This window comes from Sciurus carolinensis, chromosome 16, assembly GCF_902686445.1.
Source record: "Sciurus carolinensis chromosome 16, mSciCar1.2, whole genome shotgun sequence".
NCBI classification, from domain to species: domain Eukaryota; kingdom Metazoa; phylum Chordata; class Mammalia; order Rodentia; family Sciuridae; genus Sciurus; species Sciurus carolinensis.
The window spans coordinates 55,593,355-55,613,531 of NC_062228.1; the positions used below are offsets into that span (position 1 = coordinate 55,593,355).

The window sequence follows — 20,177 nt, forward strand, 5'->3', positions numbered from 1 at the left end:
ATTCCCAGTCATTTGGTTCATATTTAAAATTTTGACACATCTTGGTTCCTCCTTTATTTGACAGTTCCTTTAGGATAATTCCTCCCTTTGCTGATTTGTTTCTTTGTTTTTTATCTCTTCCTCATGAAATATTTTGCTGAGAATGTTCTGTAATGCTGGCTTTCTTTTTGTAAATTCTTTTAGCTTTTGTTTATCATGGAATGATTTTATTTCATCGTCAAATTTGAAGGTAAGTTTTGCTGGGTATAAGATTCTTGGTTGGCATCCATTTTCTTTCAGAGCTTGAAAAATGTTGTTCCAGGCCCTTCTAGCTTTTAGGGTCTGGATTGAAAAATCTGCTGATATCCGTATTGGCTTCCCCCTGAATGTAATTTGGTTCTTTTCTCTCACAGCCTTTAAAATTCTGTCTTTATTTTGTATGTTAGGTATTTTCATTATAATGTGCCTTGGTGTGGGTCTGTTGTAATTTTGTGTATTTGGAGTCCTATAAGCCTCTTGGACTTGATTTTCCATTTCATTCTTCAGATTTGGGAAATTTTCTGATATTATTTCTTCAAATAGATTGTTCATTCCTTTGGTTTGTTTCTCTAAGCCTTCCTCAATCCCAATAATTCTCAAATTTGGCCTTTTCATGATATCCCATAGTTCTTGGAGATTCTGTTCATGATTTCTCACCATCTTCTCTGTTTGTTCAACTTTGTTCTCGAGGTTAAATATTTTGTCTTCAATATCTGAAGTTCTATCTTCCAGCTGTTCTATCCTATTGGTTATGCTTTCTATGGAGTTCTTAATTTGGTTTATTGTTTCCTTCATTTCAAGGATTTCTGTTTGGTTTTTTTTCAATATCTCTAACTCTTTATTGAAATGATCTTTTGCTTCCTGAATTTGCTCTGTTAACTGTCGATTGGTGCGATCGTTCAATGCCTGCATTTGCTCTTTCATCTCATCGTTTGCTTCCCTAATCATTTTAATTATGTACATTCTGAACTCCCTTTCTGTCATTTCTTCTGCCATGTTGTTGATGGATTTTATTGATGTAACATCTAGATTTGTTTGGGGCATTTTCTTCCCTTGTTTTCTCATATTGTTCAGGAATCAGTGGGTCATTAAGATATTGCAGATTTCCTCTATCAACTTATAATGTCCCTGAAGATTGCTAGTATATCCCCTCTTATCCTTCAGTAGCCTGAAGTCTTGGAGGAGGTTGATAATGCAGAGCTCCACGAAGAAGCTTCCTCTCTAGGGGTGGTGACCCTCAGGTGGCGTATATTCCCTGCTAGTGAGTAGAGGTGCCTCCACTTGTTGACCAATGGTCATCCAATGGGGAACTAGACTGCTGGCTGAGGCAAGGCCTGTTTGTGCCTGTGTCTCTGGTTTTACCGTTCCTGTGGGAAAACCTCCCCCGGCCGGGAAGACTCACTCGGTGGGGACGTCTCGCTGGTTAGTTGCCCTCCTAGAGGTTCCCCTCAATCTACAACTACCACCTGGGCTGGGCTGTCTTCCTCTGCAACGATCCCAGGGGCCCGGACCTACCTCCTGGGCCTGGGAGCCTCACCCTTCGCAGGCGAGTCTCCTTAGGCTGCCTCTCCCAGAGAATCTGCCCGCCGCCCTGGAAACTTCGCTCCACCCCTAGGCGTGTTTCTGTGCAGCTCTTCCAACAAGAAGCCACCTAGCTCCTGGGACCCTGCTCTGCACCAATCGCCTGGCTATGCAGTCCCTCCTCTGAGCCACCACCTGGAGCCCCGTACAATAGCTCCGAGACCCAGGGACCCGCCACACACCTCCTCCTCCGGACAGCCGCCCGGTTTCCGACGCAGTCACTAGGAGTCCAAACAACTCACTTCGGGTCTCCTCCTCCCGCCAACCACCCGTAGCCCTAGGCAGTCACTCCAAGTTCAAGTGACCCGCCCTGTTCCTCCTCCTCCTCCTTGGGGTAGCCCCCCAGGTGTTCAGGAGCAGTGGCTCCGAGACCAAGTGACTCACCACGCTCCTCCTCCAGGCAGGCCACCAGTGTTCAGGAGGGTCGCTTTTAGTCAAATCAACTCACCACTCGCCTCCTCCTCTGGCAACCACCTGTGGCTCTGATGCAGTCACTTCTAGACCAAGTGTCCCACTGCTCTCCTCCTCCAGGCAGGCCACCAGTTTTCTGGAGCAGTGTTCTGAGTTCAAACAGCTCGCCCCGCAGCTCCTCCTCTGGCAACTGCCTGTGGCTCTGATGCAGTCACTCCTAGACCAAGCGGCCCGCCGCACTCCTTCTCTTCCTCCGGGCAACCCCCCGTGTTCAGAAGCGGTCGTTCTGGGTCTAAACAGCTCGCCACGCAGCTCCTCCTCAGGCAGCTGCCCGGAGCCCCAGTGGTTGCTCGAGTTCAAGTGCTGTGCTGAGCCACCTCCTCTACGATGATCCCAGTTGTACGTGATTCCCGCTCCAGCGGGGGGAGGGGCGTCTCGCCGAGCAACTCTACTTCACAAAGTTCCCTGCGTTCTGGGGCTACTGCCCCATCTGGGACGCCTCCCCAATGGGAGAGACTCACCCGGCGGCTTTGAGTTGGTCCCAAGTCTCTCACTATCTCCTCTTTTGAATCTTGCGTCCTGGAGCAACGTGAAATGCAGCCGCCCTCTAGTCCGCCATCTTGGCCCGCCCCCAGAATTTTTTAAAAGATCAACAAGTTTCAAAAAATTAAAATCATTCAAAAAATGTTATTTGATCATTGTAATAGCAAAGTAGAAGTCAATTTAAAAAGAAAAAGGTAAGGTAACCAAGAAGTCATCAATTGCTTGGAAGTTAAACAGCAATCCCATTTGATAAAATCCCTGGGCCAAAGAAGAAATCATAACAGAAACCAGAAAATATTTTTAACTGAAGGAGAATGAAAATAATGCATAGCAAAACTTGGGGGATTCTGTTAAAGTAGAATTAGAAGTTATTACCCATAAATATATACATTAGAAAAGAAGAAAGGCTAAATGATGAGTATTATCTTTTTCTGTGTCAAGAAAGTAGAAAAAAGCATAAAATACATAAAAGCTGAAAGAACCAAATGAAAAAGATAAATCAATGAGATAGAAAATCACTTCCAAAAAAAATTACATATGATAAAAATGAACAACTGTCTACAAAGAAAATCATCTTACCAAAGCTGACATAAAAAGAAAGAGAAACATGTCAACCATCTTTACATATAAGAGAAATTAAGAATTAATTCAATTGAGAAATTAAGAAATTAATTTAATCAGTATAATTTAAAATTAAACCATGAAGCAATATTTCCAGGCCCAGGCTGCCCTAGTTTCAAGGCTGAATTGGTTGACTCTTGCAAACATTTAAAAATAAAACAGCATTTTACAAATTCTGGCAGGAAAGGGGCTATGAGGGAATATAGAAAGCATAGCTGGTAAGGTCAGCATAAAGTTGATGCCCCCGCTCGGTCCCCACCCGCGACCCGCCAGCACCTGCCCCCGGGCCCCTCCACCTGCGCACGCTCCGTCTACGCCCCCCACTCCCAGCGGTGCCCCGCATTCCCTCTCACCCTGACCGCCCGCACACCGCCTCTCCGCCACCCTCAGGGACCCTCTCTCCCTCATCACTGCGCCCAGGCCGCCGCCGCCCCGCGATCCCTCTGCCTGGAACACAGCGCCCGCATCCCTCCCTGCTGACACCCTCAGACCCCCGACTCCCGCCGCCACCCCACACCCCACTCACACACTGTCCCACAACACCAAGGCCCAGGGCTCCCGGTGACCCCTGCACTGCCTAGCTGAACAGCCAGACCCTCTCCGCCAAAGCCCCTTCCGCGGTTCCCAAATGCGCATCTCCCCGGGGACAGCGGCCAGCTGGTCACTGCCACCACCCCACAAACACACCTTGACGTCCCTCAGGCTCTCAGGGCACCCGCCACGTGGACGCAGGCATGGTCGGTCCCCCTCGCCACCCAGACGCTCACCGGAACTGCGCCGCAGCGTCTCTACAGGAGCAGCAGTGGGTCCAAGGCCCGGAGGCCACTGTCTCGAAACCTTGCCAGATTTTGATTGGCAAAATAGCTGAGGTTTTCCACCAACCCACTTTCACTTTCACTTCTGTGAAGAACCTCGCCCTCCTTGCGACACCTGCAGTTAACAAGCTCCTGTCCCCAGAGGCCCAAACCCTAGGAGACCCCAAGTCAGCGCCAGGGGTGGGAAGGCAGGAGATCAGTCCAGGGCAGGGAGTCCGAGGTTGAGCTGGTGGGAGGGCAGCTGGCGTCAATCCTGGGGATGCTGAGAGTCCCCAACAGGGAAATGATGCTTCGGGGTCAGATGGCCTTGGGTTCAAAGCTGCCTGCACCAGACTCAAGGCATTAAATAATTCCCTTACAGGTAGCTCTGTTCAACTCGGAAATAAACAGGAAGTTTCTCTTTCTCTTGACGTTTGGGAGAGAATCTGTAATACACACAGACCCTCTACCAACCTGCAGCAACCCCACACCTGAACCCGACACCCACCACCCACACCACTTATGCAGATTCTGGTTTCCTGTTCAAACAGCTAGGCACAGGGGACACAGGGTGTGTGGCATCCACGAAGGGACAGGAATCCTGCCCTCACAGTGTCACTAGGTGTGTTCTGACTATGAAATACATCCGAATGGGGGAAAGCACCGAAAGTTGGCTAAGTTTAATGGAATCATCAACCTTACTGGTAGTGCTGGGCATAGCAATTGGGCAAGTCTGTTTCCCTAGGACCCTTGAAGTGAGGGACAGTTGCGGAGAGCACCCCATCAGAGTGGCTTGTCTCCTCACAGAGATAAGGAGCTCTGAGCAATGGGAGCAAATCACCCGCCGACATAGGAGGAACCTGCCGCCCTGGGCAGTAGCAGAGTAACTGCCAGATCTGATGTGGACCCCAGCCAAGCCTGTGGACACCACACTGGGTACAGTCCCTGACCCTGGGGCCACCTGAGGTTCAAACAGCACCTAAAAATGAATTTAGAAAAGGGTCCAAGCATTCACAACAATGCAATCAATTTAAGATGACCCTTTTAATCTTTGATCTAGCAAATGTTGTAACATTTTATAAACAAAATGATAACAAATAGAACTAAAGTTAATTCTAGTACTTATAACAGTATTGGGGTTTGCTGACTTCAAAACAAGTAATAAAGTTCATATTACAACCTCTCAGAATTTAATATTTTTCAGTTTTGTATTTGCAATCATCAGACTCTGAGTCTCTTAAGAAAAATTCTGATTTGGGCAGGGCAAGGTAGTGCATGCCTGTAATCTCGGCCATCAGGAGGCTAGGCTGAGGCAGAAGGATCTCGAGTTCAGAGCCAGCCTCAGAAACTCAGCAAGGCCCTAAGCAACTTAGCAGACTCCGTCACCAGATAAAATATAAAAGGGGCTGGGGATGTGTCTCCGTGGTTAAGTGTCCCTGGGTTCAATCCCTACAAAAAATAAATAAAATAGAATTTTTTTTTAAAAAGTACCAAGGGCTGGGGTGTGGCTTAGCAGTGCAGCACCCCTGGGCTCAATACCCTACACTACACAAAAGAAAGAAAGGAAAGGAGAAAATAAATGTTTCTATTTGGTCAAATTTGATCAAATGAAGAAAGGGTTAGAGACAAATAAGGAGCACAAACTTTTCTTTGGACCTCATTAGTCAAAGGAGGATCAACTATAAGACCTCAGAGACATGTTTAGGGAAAAGATTCTCAGAGTAAAGGCATTTGGAGAATAAAATATTACAGAAGTAGCATGTCTCATTGTTACCACTACACTTGCTTCAGTTAGTTATAAAAGAAAAATGGCCGAAATCCTGACCCAGGCTACATTCCTGTTTCTTGAGAACATTTTATTGAAAAATGAGTCCAGGAATGACTTTTTAATGGATACAACAGAAGAGCAATCTCCTTCAGTGTGTCCATGGGTGCAGGTCATCTCTATCTAGAGTCCCCAGGCATTGTGGAGACCTCAAGAAGGAGGGTTTCCTGATCACTGTGTTGGTGAAGAATTATCGATCCATTCCCTGATGTTGAACCTGAAAATTGACTTCTAATTGTAAGAACAATAAATGTATTGATAATTTTAAAATTGCTTGAAAACATTTTAGATTCCCCCTTCTTTCCCAGACGTTCTCCCAGGAACTGAGCATCAGCACCTTGGGGTCAGTATCCAGACCACAGGGACCTTAGCCCTCGGGAATTTTAGCACTTGGAAAAGAATGACATTGGGGAGGAGTGTGGTGGCCTTATGGTCAGGCACCAGCGCTGAGAAGATAAGGGGGCCAAGGGCAGAAAGGTGGTCGGAGTAGAAGGGTCCGAAGCTACGGAGATGGTGCAGGAAGGCAGCCTGGGGATCAGGCTCGAAGGGGCCGTGGACAGTGAACTGACCGAAAGTGGTAGTTTTATGGGAAACACCTGAGGACGCAGCACAGAGTGGGGCCGGGAAGGGGGAAGCCAGGCTGCCTTTGAATGGGGCTGGGGTCAGAGCATTCAGGAGACAGCACACAGCGGGGACAGGGAGGGTCACAGCTCGCATGGGACTCATAGTGAAGGAAGGCTGAGCCCACAAGGAACTGAGGGAGGGGTCATAATCCCAGCTACTATAATCCCAGCTACTCGGGAGGTTGGGGCAGGAGGATCCTGAGTTTGAGGCCGATGTGTACAATGCAGCAAGACCCTGTCTCATAATATAAAAAGAGCTGGGGTGTAGCTCAGTGGTGGAGCACCCCTGGGATCAACACCCAGTACCACAATGTAAAAATAATATTATTATTTGTTACGGGTGCAACTTAAGAACAGACAGATCACCACTGAGAAGTCCAAATTTGAGTCTTTATTAAGCCGGCTGACTGACTGTCTCACACAATGCCCCCAAAAAATGGCTATTGGAAGAACAGCCCCGACCATAGGGTTGTAGGGGTTCTTATACCATAAATCATATCAGTCATAAGTGTCTGTTGCTATGGTTCGAAATTACAAACTGACATCATGAGATCATCAACAGAGGGGGAAGGGTCAAAACGACCCTTACCTAGGTACAAACTAAAGAATGGCTACTAACATCCACACAATCACCACTCACATGATACATTGTTTAGGAGCTATAGGAATCAAAAGAGAGAAGTTTTTCTTTACATAGGAATTGTCATTCTGTATTGTTAACATATCACACTAAGTAACTGATGATGGGTACAGAGTCGGGGTTTTCCCATGGGAGAAGCTTATTTCTTACATAACATGGAGTCTCAGAGCAAAATGGAGTCTGTTTAGTCATTTCCCTTACAGTCTGGCCTATAACATTCTCTTGGGGTCAGATCTATCAGCCCATCACCTTCCCCACTGGTTTTTTGTACATAATCAAATCATTGATTCATTAGTAGTGCATAGGTGATTGTAGTGAGTGTGCAACACCATTAGCTTAACAGACTAAATTTTATTTCTAACATATATATTATGCATGGCCTGGTTAAAAGTCTCAACATAACTAGGATGAGAGGTCCCCCATTGTGGCTATTAGAGAAGTTAACCAGGGGGACCAAGAGAACAGATTTTGGTGCCAATTTTTCTCAGGTTTTGAGCTCTTTTTCACTTTTTTGAGCCTTTTTTTTAATCAAAGATAAACTGTCATGAATGACACCTGAGTGGTTAGTATAGAAACAATAGTTTTCCCCTAAGGCCATACATAATTTTTTTGTTTTAAAAACAACAAAGTTAACCCTCTTTTTATTTGCCAATTTATGAAAACACCAAAAATGTTTTCAGTATGTGGAATTTAAGGAGTTAAGAGTACTTGATGTTATATTTAACAGTTAGCATTTTAACTCTCTAAACCAATCAGATGCCTCTAACAAACACATCCATGGTCAACCCCATATATGTTAAATCTAATTTAGTTATTTTTTTTAAACCAAGATATCAGAGAACTGTACTGGGCCATATCAGTCATTTCTTCCCTTTTGAAGAAAAATCTAGAAACAATGAATATTAGACATTTTATAAAATTGACATTTTATTATTTTTGACTGCCTAGAAACAACACTCTGCTAGTAACTTGAAAGCTATACTTTTGTTTACCCAATTTAAAGACCCTTTAAATCATGTGAATCAAAAGCATTTGGATCCATTTTTTTAAATTTTCATTTATGAGCTCACATGTCAATTTTGGTACCAAATATATGTAGACATGACAATACACCAGTGTACATATACATAAAACAAACAGATGGACAAAGACCTTATAGCTTATTTTTTAAAAACCCATTAGATTGAGAGTTAACCCTTGTAAACTAACCTCTAAATGAAACAGAGAATTAAGAAAACTTTATAGTTGGATAAAATTGGTCTGATCAAAAATTAACCTAGGCACACCAGATCAAAATTACGAACTCAAAAAATAGAATTTTTAAAAGTATTTTTGGCCTCCATCCTGATGTGGTCCTGCTCATCAGAGATGAAAAGGAATTAAGAGAATATAGACAAAGGCTGTGCCCCATCCCTCCCTGAAGGAGTTTCCCGAAGAGACAGCAAGGGAGCTGCTTCCACTGGTCTCCTGGGAGAGCCCCTCAGGTTGGGGTCTTGTTCTAAACCGGTTTTTCTGGTCTCTTGGACAGCAGTCATCAAAAATTTAGCCTGGCATTTTGGTGGACCAACTCCAATAGTTGGGAGTTCCTGTTGGCAGGAGTTTACATTTTAATGTAAGCTTTAGTGAACATGGTTAAAAACCTTTTAAACCATTTTTTTTCTAAATTTGACTATACTGATCAATATTCATTGTGGGGTGTATATCATGAACATGAGGGAGACCAACCCATGTCCACACTCAAGGGCAACAAAAAACAGAAAAAGACAAACAAACACCAAATAGATAAGAGACCAAAGAAAACGACAAGTGACCAATCCTGATTATTGACCTGAGGGTCTGAGCAATGTCTTGCCAGTCACGGACTCAGGAAGTAATGCTGCGTCCAGCCTTCCTCAGAGCCCCATAAATGGATCTGCCAGAAACAGACTACCGGTCCCCCAGGGGTGCAGAAACAGGTGACTCTCAGAGAATTTAGTCCAGTCCTGAGACAGGGCTGCACAGACCGTGCAGCCTGGGGCTGAGGAACGTCTCTCAGAGGCCTTCCCCTAGGAGCAACGCTGTGGCCTCTCCTCTCCGCAGGAGTTCCCAGGTCAGTGGTGAGTGGTGATTGCCCACCAGGCAGCGAGGATCTCGCTGGGGCCTCCAAATGTTGTAGGGCGCGACTTAAGAACAGACTGATCACCACTGAGAAGTCCAAATTTGACAGTCTTTATTAAGCTGGCTGACTGACTGTCTCACAATGCCCCAAAAATGGCTATTGGGAGAACAGCCCCGACCATAGGGTTGTATGTATGTTTTTTTATACCAAAAATCACATCAATCATAAGTGTTTGTTGCTATGATTCGAAATTACACATTAACATCATGAGATCATCAACAGAGGGGAAGTGGGTCAAAATGACCCTTACCTAGGTACAAACTAAAGAATGGTTACTAACATCCACACAATCACTGTTCACATGGTACATTGTTTAGGAGCAATAGGAATCAAAAGAGAGCAAGTTTTCTTTACATAGGAATTATCATTCTGTATTGTTGAACATGTCACACTAAATAACTGATGATGGGCACAGAGGCGGGTTTTTCCCATGGGAGAAGCTTATTTCCTACATAACATGGAGTCTCAGAGCAAAATGGAGTCTGTTTAGTCATTTCCCTTACAGTCTGGTCTATACCATTCTCATGGGGTCAGATTTGTCAGCCCATCACATAGGATTAAAAGGAGGAGGAGGAGGGAGAAGAGAGGAGGGATGAAGGAAGAGGAGGAAAGAAGGGTCAGAGATGAAGCAGAACACAGCGAGAGAGGATTAGAGGGGGACTGGGAATGGACCAGAGGACAGAGGGCCAGCAGGGACTCCGGGAGAGGGAGGTGGAGAGAGGACTCCCAGAGAGGCTCAGGTCTGCAGCCCCTTCCTGAGGCATACTGAGGAGGACTGCCAGCAAAGGGGCACCAGGCAGGGACAGGTCAACTGAGGGGTGGGGACAGATGGTTTCCAGTTGGGGGACAAACAGGAAGAAGAAGAGAAGCAGTGTCCAGGGGAGAGACATGGACCAGGTAAAAATTCATCACGTTTTCAAACAAGTGGGTCATCCCAAAGCTGAGGGATCACTGGTCACCTGTGACCAGCAGACAAGCTGGGGCAGGGGTGGCAATGGCCTGGGTGGTGACATCGGCCATCAGTCCAGTGTCACGGCAGCAAGCAGACGGGCCACCACATGTGTGAGGGAGGAGGCAGCAGGGTGTGTGACCCTTGTGACCCTGGGCAGGGACGTGGAGAGGGGACGAGGACCGTGCCATGCTGTCTGGAAGCCCGGGCGCTCGTGGAGTGAAAGGGCAGCAGCAGAGCACCCTTATGAGACCTGGGGTGTTCCAGTGTAAAGGAGCTGAGCGCAGGGACCCTGGGGACAGGTGGGAGCCATTGCTGCAGTGGGGGCTGAGGCTGGATCAAACCCAGGCAAGGCTGGAGAGTGGACGGGTGACCTGGAACAGCGCCAACGCTGGGGGTGAACTGTTTGGAGACGGCCCTGAGAAGAGGAGTGTGTCGTGATGAGACCTGATGAGCCGGACAGACCCTGGGGAAGAAGCCCAGCGACTTTGATGACCGTCCAGCAACTTCTGGGTCAGAGAATGTGCGACTGTGTTAATTGACGGCAACGGTGAATGTGGTGGTGTCCTGACGGAGGGTGGAACACAGACGGGCGTCACTGGGGAGAGAGGTGCTGGCCAAGGAGTGGGCAGCTGGGGGAGGCGGGCAGGTGGTCTGGGGAGTCGACGCTGGAGACCCCTCATAAGAGAGGCCGGAGGGACCTGAGTCTCCTCAGATGCAGACTAGGCTGGGAAACCTGAGCTCCCGGGGCAATTTGAACCCTCTCCTCTTATCCCAGAAAGAGGAACGGAGGGTGGCGCAATGGCACAGGGTGTGTGTGTGTGTGTGTGTGTGTGTGTGTGAGAGAGAGAGAGAGAGAGAGAGAGAGAGAGAGAGAGAGAGAGAGAGAGAAGGTCGGGGGAGAAGAGATGTGTAAGAGTATAGGTCCCTTGAAGGCGGGGAAAAAAACAAAAGGGATGGCCACAGGACGAGATTCACTTACTCAAGTTCTCTGTCCTTGTTGTTTTTGAGTCTCCGTCAAGGTCACAGGACACACTAAGCATCAGGCACAAGCAGCTCAGACCCAGCCCTGTGGCACTACAATCCCCTGAGAGGACCTGAGACGTGAGAAGCCAGGACAGGGTGGGTTTAAAAGCAGGAAGTGGGGTCTGGACGGGGACAGGACAGAGCTTCAGACCACAGCCCAGGGACGTCCACTAGGCTTCTCCCAACAGAAACTTACTCTCTGACTTATTACAGAATAAATATGTGAAAAACAATTTCAGGCAAGAACCATTTGTAGAAATAAATAACCTAGAAAACCTGATTGATGGCCATGTCATCCTTGGAGAAAAGGAAGACACGTCCCCGAATGCCCCATTCCCTTCCCAAGAACCTAGCCAAGTAAGGGAACCAGGAGAGCAGACCTGAGCCAGAATGCCCAGGGACATTATCTCCAGGGACAATGACTTTCTCTCACACATGCTGGGGATCCCAGCAAGTTCCTTGGGATGCTGGTCAAAGGGACAAAGCAAGCTAAGAGAGTGGAGTCACTGCTTCCGTAGCCTGAGCTACGCACCCCTCTCCCGAGGTCCCTGGTTCAGAACAGAGCACTGGACTCAGTCAACTGACCACCACGGGACAAAGGGCTGTGAACGACAAAGGCGCTGCTTTCTGGCAAAGCACCGTGAGAAGCAGGTGCTGTTCCTCCAGCTTGTCACCGTGACTAGCCTTCCCCATAGTGTTTTCAATAGCCTCCTAGCTCACACTCTTCAGTAACCCTGTGTCTCCTATGCCATCCCTGGGTGACTGGTCTCTCAACAACCTGCAATTGTCCATTGGAAAACCTGGAACAATTACCAAATCAATTCTCACATCTTTGCTCCCTAAAGGTAATTTTCTGATTCAATTTTTCTTCCTTGGACTAATTAATATTCCTCTGTAAGCCATGGTTAGTTTGTTTGTTTGTTTTTAGTACTAAGGATTGAACCCAGGGGCACTTAACCACTGAGCCACATCTCAGTCCTTTTTTGTATTTTATTTAGAGACAGGGTCTCACCTTGCTAAGTTGCCGAGGCTGGCTTTGAACTCACAATCCTCCTGCCTCCACCTCCCAAGCAACTGGGATTACAGGTATGTGCCACTGTGCCCGACTCCAGGTTTTTCCTTGTCTCTGTTTCTTTTATTATCACAAAGGGCTCAAGACTGTTGTTCATTCCCTGTGTTATACAGCACTCTAAGACTTTTCTGGATGTCCCATTGTCCCTAATGCACACAGTGGGATCCCTTGCATGCTGGCCTTTAAATCTTCTTAAAAGGTCCAAGAAGTGTTAGAGAACAGCACTACTCTTGTATCAAGATTGTCCACAGTCATTGGGTACCTCTGCCTCCCTAGGCCGGAATCAGCCATATCGGCAGGGAACCTCATTCCCCACTTGTGGGAAATATCCTTTAGAATCAGGTCTCATGCCGGCACCTCCAGTTCCCATCGGTGACCCATTTCTAACTTCATTCTCCTACCAGAAAAGCCATGGTTGCTCCCCAATATTAATTGCCGAGTCCTACATGCAAAACAGTCATACCATATGAAGATCTGAACTCTCAGCATTACCTGTGAAAATGCAAGGTGGTACGAGGCCAGATAAGAAGGCTGATGACATCCAATTAAAAGAAGAAGAAATGGGAAAGTCACAAAAATGGTGGAAGGAGGAGGTGGAGCCTGGAGACACATCCAAGCAGGGCGAAGGCTGAGCTCTACAGTTCCCAAGTCCCCCGGAGGCTGTCCTTACACTCCCAGGCCGCCCACTCCCCCAGCCTCCAAGTATGAGGTCTGGCTCCTGGGTTTGAATGGCATCTTGACTTTACCCCACAGCTCTGTCTCAGGTGGCCAACTCCTCATCCACCCCTCGCTTCCTGATCTTCTCTTCAGCTCAGTTCTGAAGAAAGCCACCAACCCTTCCAACCCTTCATGGGAGAGAAGTTCTGGGGAGGACAGCCTGGGATGGGCCCAAATCCTCCACCCCAGCCTTGAAACCAGCCTCCTTGCCTCTCCTGCCCATCATAATCCTGCCCTTCCCTCTGTGCCCAGGACTGTGGGGCAGGCTTAGAGAGTGCACTCTTTAAATCGTGATAAACAGATCATATTCTCTTTAATAATTCTGTTTTCACAACAATTTCATATCCACAAAACAATTTTATATCACCCAGGCTGGGGGTCTCCCCAGACAGGGCTCAGATAAACCCCCCTCCTACCCTGACTCTTGCAGTCAGCAGGACCTGCTGGTGTCCTGGGTGTGGCCATTCCCAGGAGCCTGGGCTGCCACAGCCTTTGGTTCAACTTTCCTGATGCTGCCAGGCTGCGCCTTCCAGCAGAGATGACCCAGGGAGCCCGAGGAGCCCATCCTCCTCTGAGGGGGACCACCACAGGCTACGGACTGTGCACTCTGATCTTTCTCTACTCTTTTACTAAATCAGTTTCTATTAGTTTCCAGAACCCATAATCCTGGTACATTTTGGAGTAATTCCAAGGAATGTCACTTGGAGACAAGTTATTCTCACTGCCCGTGAGTCCTAATACCCTCTCCGTGCTGTGACATTGACTGGTGGGACACCTGGTGAGACCAGTCTAGGCCTGGGATGGGCAGAGGCAGACAGGAAGGGTTCTTGGTGGGTTGGGATCAGCAGTTGCAGGCTGGAGAGAATCAGGGTGAAAGGATCTGAGGAGTCTGTGTTGGGGGTGACACACATCAGTCAGGGTTGACACACGTCGGCCTTGGCTCCGGAGAGCTGGGAAGAGCCGAGTAAAGTCCCATCAGCTTCCCTCCTCACTCCACCTGTTAGTGTGACTCAGCCCTGGTGCCTCCCCTGGAGCTGGGGACCCCTCCAGTCCACTCCAAGCAGCCCCAGCCCCGCCCCTCCACACCCTGTCCCCACTTTGTTCTCCCTCAACCCTCCACATGCCCCATGCCCACCAGGAAGCCCACCCCAATTCTGAGCACTGACTCAGAAATGAAGCCTCACCCTGCATGTGGGGCAGCTCCCCCGACCCGTCCCACCGTGCCACCAGATTCGTGCCAAGAAAGTAGAGCCAGTGATGGAGAGGTGATTTTTATTCCATGAATCCAGGAGATCCTGGCTGTTCTTGGTGAACTGTGCACCTTGAGGGGGACAGTGGTTGTGCCTTCTCTGCCTCAGGATGATGGAGAGAAGAAGGGGGTTCGTGGCACCCATCAACCGCCCAAGCTCCTGGTGACAGTACATGAGTTGTGCAGACAGAATAAAGTGCAGGAGAGGAAGAGACCCAGGTACCGAAATATTTCAGAGGAGGGTCCTCGGGGCCCCTGGGAACTGCCTGCTTGGTATGGGGTTGGTGGCCCTGGGAACTGCTCGGCCACAAGACCCTCATGGACCAGACCCGACTCAGGGCAGAGGCAGGCTGGCTGTTATCGGTGCTGATTCTCATGCCCACTCCCCGTCCCAGATCTCGGGGCCCCAGGCCCTCTCTCCAGGTCCATCCAGGAGGCAGCATCCAGGAGTGATCTCGGACCTGATGTTCCATCAGATGACACTGAACAGAGACAGAGACAGGCAGTGAGCAGGAGAGACAGCCAGAGACAGAGGGGCCCGCAGAACATGGGCAGGGGTAGAGAGAGCTCGAGAGGAGGACAGAGATGGGGAGATGAGGCAGAGAGAAGGAAACACCTGGGAAGAAAGGGGACAGGTGGATGGAGAGGCAGGTGGCAAATGGGCAGATGCAGAGGCAGGAAGGAGACGCTCCACCAGGGACAGAAGAGGCAGCCAGACCCCTGGCTTCCCTGCATCCCGAATCCTCAGGAGGGGCAGCACAGCACCTGTGACAAAGCTTGTCTCCTGCAACCAGGGGCGAGGAGCAACTGTCCACCATCAGCTTCACCACGAGGGGCTCCTGCAAGCCGAGTGGCCAGCGGGGACAGCACTGCTCGAAGCAGACCCTGTAGCTGCAGTTCCCACACTGCCGGGTCTCGCCCAGGGGCACCAGGGCATCCTGGAGGCAGCAGTGCCGCAGGGGATCATAGAACTGGTCCCCACATCGCGTGTGTGGGTGGCACAGCATCAGGCTGGCTCCTGTGGGGGACAGGAGGAGACAGAGCTGCTGGGTCAGGCGGCAGGGGCAGCTGGGTCCCAGCCCAGGGTCCCATGGGACCCACACTCCCCCTGAGTGTCCTGGTCCCTCCTGGGCTCACCTGAGGCTCCAAGTGAGCAGAGCAGCGTGAGGAGGCAGAGAACGGCCAAGGCAGCTGTGGAGAGAAGGGGTGAGGAGGTCAGGGAGGCCACTTGGGTGTCCTTGGGGGAGAGGTCCTGGGGGTGGGGGCTCTGAGGTGTTGTCTGTCCTGACTGAGGCTCTGGGAGGCCTGCAGCAGCCCAGGTGGCACCCAGTTGCCCTCTGTTCCAGGTCTTGTGTGGGGGCAGGGGAGGTGGGCGGGACCCTTGCCAGACATGGGTTTCAGCCTCAGGGAGGGAGGGGCATGCTGGGGAGGAGGCTGGAGCTGGAGGCCCAGAGGGGATCAGTCCATGAGGTGCTGGGGTGAGACCAGAGAGGGCTGGTTCGATGGTGGGTGTTGGGATGGGAGGGGGCCGAGTGTGTGAGGGAAGAGGGGCTGGTGCTGAGTGCCCAGATGGTTCAGGGTCTCCCCTGGGGAGTGGATGGGCTGATCCGAGGTCAGGATGGAGGCTCGCTGTATGGAGTCCTGTGGGAGCAGCAGGGCCCGGGTGGGGAGGTTTAGGGTGGGCTAGTTTGGGTGAGTGGGATTGGAGATGGGCTCTGGTGGGCTCTGGAGGGGCTCTGTGCTCCTTACCCAGGACACAGCCTCGGGGAGTCATGGCTCAGGTTGGTGGCTGTGGAGTCGAAGGGTGATCAGTAGGTCTCAGCAGATCCTTTTATCTCCCAGGATAAGCTGGTGACATCACTTAAGCCCCTGCCTTCTTCCATCAACCTGCAGAGACATGTTGGGCCCTGGAGCAAGAGCAGGTGTCAGAAAGACATGTGTCACAGCAGATTTGACACCAGAGCCTGGAGTGCCAGGGGAGGACCAAGGCTGCCCCTCTGCCTCTCCCCTGAATGCCCTCCTCTCACGCCACACCAAGACCTCTTTGGCAAGCAAGAGGGTGCAGGGTACTCCCTGAAGTCCCCTCGCCCTCCACACTGAGACAGGCAAGCAAACTTTCCACAGGATTGTCAAGTGTTCACATTTCCCACTGACTTTCTGCACATTGCTAGCCCCTGACGCCCTCCCTCCCTCTCTCTCTCTCTCTCTCTCTCTCTCTCTCTCTCTCTCTCTCTCTCTCTCTTTCTCTCTCTCTCTCTCTCTCCTTTTTTTTTTTTAAGCAAGGATTATTGAACCCAGGGGTACTTAACCCCTGAGTTGCTTGGGGCCTTGCTAAGTTGCTGAGGCTGGCTTTGAACAGGAGGTGATCCTCCTGCCTCAGCCTCAGCCTCTGGAGCAGCTGGGATTCCAGGCATGTGCCACTGTGCCAGCTGGTTCTCATATTCTGTTCCAGACATTTTCTGGGGCCTTGGAATAGGACCATGTGCTAGGGAGGGCTTGTTGTCCATACCAAAAAGAGGGGGAGTCTGAACCTGTGTTGGCATCCAGGTGACAGACAGGAGTGCCTTCTCCAGAGCAGGGCCAAGGCTGGCATCTCTGAGGAGGCAGGAATTCCATATGCTCCTTTTACTCTAAGTCCCATCTCTAGTGCATCTGAGTCAGGAGCTGGGGCAGGAGAGTGGAGGGAGGTCAGGACAGAGTGGAGGGAGGTCAGGACAGAGCACAGGGGTCTCACAGGCTGGATGGTGGGACAGCAGCAGGGCCAGTCCAGGGTTCTGTGAACACCGAGAGTCTCTGACTCTGCCATCACATTGGGGCCAGGCAGCCCTGGGTTCAAATTCTGTCCCTGCCTCTTATCAAGTTGTCAAAATCTTTTGGACACAATGCTGTCCCACCAGCAGACTCTCCAAGTCCCCAGTCCTGTTCTGCCCACTCTGAGGTGTCAATGTCCAGGGTCTGTCTTCTGCATGGATGTCCAGCTCTGTGAAGCCAAACCAGGGCCATCTTGGTGGAAGCCGGTCCTCGGGTGTTGGGACTCTACCCATGGTCAATAAAGACTCTAGATTGCTAAAGTCAGTGCAAAATCCTGACCTCTAAAGGCCATTTGTTTAATTCTCTTGTTTCACTCCCAAGATCCAGTCAAGACCTCCACTGCCCACATCCCACTGCTGGTCAGTGACACAGGCTGGACTGGGACCCAGGTCTTCTGAGCTACAGTCCAGGGGTTCCAAAAACCACTGTCCCAGGCAGGGCCTGCTCACAGACACCCCTGGGTAGGATCCAGGTCAGAGGTCCCCAGGGCTCCTGGGAGGGGCTGGCAGAGCTGGGCTCCTGGAATGTGAAGCCCAGGGGGAGGTGGGCACTTCCTGCTCTCCGAGGCTTCCCCAGGGCTTGCTCTTTTCCACAGGAATAGACAGATGAGTCTGTCCTGGCAGGCTTGGGGTGTTATTTCCATCTGGCCTCGGGAAGCTCCTCCTAGGAACTGGCAGGAATGTGGGGAGAATGCCAGGTGTGTAGAAGGAGGGGCAGGTGCTTCCCAGAGCACAGAGGCCCCTCCTCTGCTGGCTGAGCAGGAGGAGGTTGTCAGTCCTGTGCTCCGACCACATCACCTGGACTTCAGGGACGGACTCTGTTCCCTGTAAAGGGACTTCTGTTGACCAAAGTCTGATGATCAGGCCTGACTCCTGCCCTGCTTGGGTCCCCCATGTAATACAGTGAACTAAGAGCCTGGGTATCAGAGGCGGGGGCTGGGGGGCCTCAGGAAGGAGCTGCTGAGCTGTGACCCAGGATCCCGGTGCCACTTCTGCATCTCCTATGGCCCCTCAGAAACTCAGTTATTTCCTGGCAAGAGATGCTGCAGAAGCTCCTACCAACCTCACAGCTGTGCTGCCCAGAGCTTCAGATGCATCCAGAACCCCAGCAGTGAGGAAGGGTGGTCTGAGGCTCCCAGCTCCTGCAGATGGGAGGCCCTGAGGAGGTGGGATGGATGCCTGGCGTCTGCCCACTGAGGCCTGCACACCCTCCATGGCTCCCAGTCATGAACCGGAACAACTCAGCCAGTACCGGGGATGTGGACAGTTCCTTCTGCTCTTTTTCCTTCACTGCACACATGTGTGTGAAGTAAAATACATCTAACAAAATTTGCCTCTTCACAGTGTAGGATTTAGTTCTATTTCACAGTGATGTGGAACCACCTCCACTATCTAGTACAGAACATCTTTATCAATGCAAGAGAAAACCCCCATACGAATCAGGAACTCACTGCTCCATTCCCCTTTCTCCCAGACCCTAGAAAACTTTAATCTGTTTTCTGCCTCATCTCAATTTATTTACCTATTCTGCCTATTTCTTATAATTAAAATGATATAAGATGCAGTGCATCATGTCTGGTTTCTTTCAATGAGCACGATGTTTCCAAGGTTCCTTCTTGTTGTCACGTGTATGTGTCTCATTCCTTCCCAAGACAAATAACATTTTGTTACATGGATATCCCACATTCTGTCTGTGCATTCATCAATTGGTGGACATGTGAGATATTTCCGCCTTTTGGCTCTTTTGAATGATTCAACTATGAATATTTGCCTGAACACTTATTTTAGGTTCTTTTGGGTATTTACTAGAATAGAAGTGCTTATTCACATAGCAATTCTGTGTGGCCTATTGAGGGTCACACAAACTGTTTTCAACAATGGCTGCACAATTTACATTGGCACCAACAAAGTATGTGGGTACCAATTTTGCCACATCCTTGCTAACACTTTATTTTTCCCATTTTCAAATTATCACCCTCTGAGTGTGATGTGGTTATTCCTCCTGGTTTTGATTTGCATTTCCCTAATGGTGATGACTTTGGGCATCTTGTCCCAGGCTTTTTGAGCATTTGGGTATCTATCTTCTTGAGAAGTGTCAATTCACAGCCTTTGTTGATTCTTGAATATTGTGAAGTTCTTCAGGCATTCTTTATAGTGAGTTCCAGATTATTATTAGATAAATGATTTGCAGTATATTCTGTGGGTTGCCTTTTCACTTTGTTGATAGTGTCCTTTGATAAAGTCCAATTTACTTAGTTACTTCTTTTGACTTTCTTCTTTAGGTGTCCTATTTAAGAAGTCACTGCCAAATCCAAGACTGTGAAGCGTTATCTTCTCAGACTCTTATAGTTTTAACTGAACTTTTAGGTCTTTCATACACTTTGAGTTAGTATTTTTGTTTTTGTTTTCAATATGGTGTGAATTAAGATCCAAATTCAGTCTTTCGCCAATGGATATCCATTTGTCCCAGCCCGTTATTTTGAGGACTATGCTTTCCACATTGAGTTATTTTGGCAACCTAATAAAAATAAAATTGGGCCATAAATGTGTGGATTTATTCCTGTGCTCTCAATACTATCCAGTTAAATTACAGATCTATTATTTTGCCTTTATTGCGCTGTTTTGGTTACTGTAGTATGATTTTTAAGTTTTGAAACTGGAAAGTGTGGGTCCTCTGATTTTGTTCTTCTTTTTCAGAAATATTGTTATCTATCTAGGGTTCTTGAAATTCATATGAATTTGATAATCAGCTTTTACATTTCTTGAAAAATAAAAAAGATTGTTGTGCTCTTCCTAGGAATTGCATTGGACCTGTAGGTGGTTTTGGAGGCTGTGACCATCTCAGCAACATGGCGTCTTCCAATGCATGAACATGAACTGTTCTTCTATTTATGGAGGTTTTTCTTCTTCAGTTCCTTCCAACAATGTTTTCTGGTTTTCAGTGCACAATTCTTGCATCTCCCTGTAAAACTTGTCCTTGAGAATTTTATTCTCTTTGGTGCTGTCATAAATGGAATATATTGTAATGCCTTTTCGAATAACTCATTGTGAGTGTCTAGAACTGATTTTGTTTTTCAGTGTTGGCGTTGGAACCCAGAGCCTTGAATATGCTAGGCAATATTCTGCCCCTGAGCTGCACA

General features: G+C 48.9%; 1 protein-coding gene across 1 annotated transcript; it reads right to left on the bottom strand.

Annotated features, from left to right (window-relative positions):
• Positions 1 to 14,699: 14,699 nt before the first annotated feature.
• Positions 14,700 to 16,001, bottom strand: Igfl1 (IGF like family member 1). The gene is made up of 4 exons (XM_047527211.1): positions 15,977 to 16,001; positions 15,365 to 15,418; positions 14,993 to 15,245; positions 14,700 to 14,709 (listed from the first exon to the last, which is right to left on the bottom strand). The coding sequence occupies exons 1-4, from the start codon at positions 15,999 to 16,001 to the stop codon at positions 14,700 to 14,702; spliced, it is 342 nt and encodes a 113-aa protein (XP_047383167.1).
• Positions 16,002 to 20,177: the final 4,176 nt, after the last annotated feature.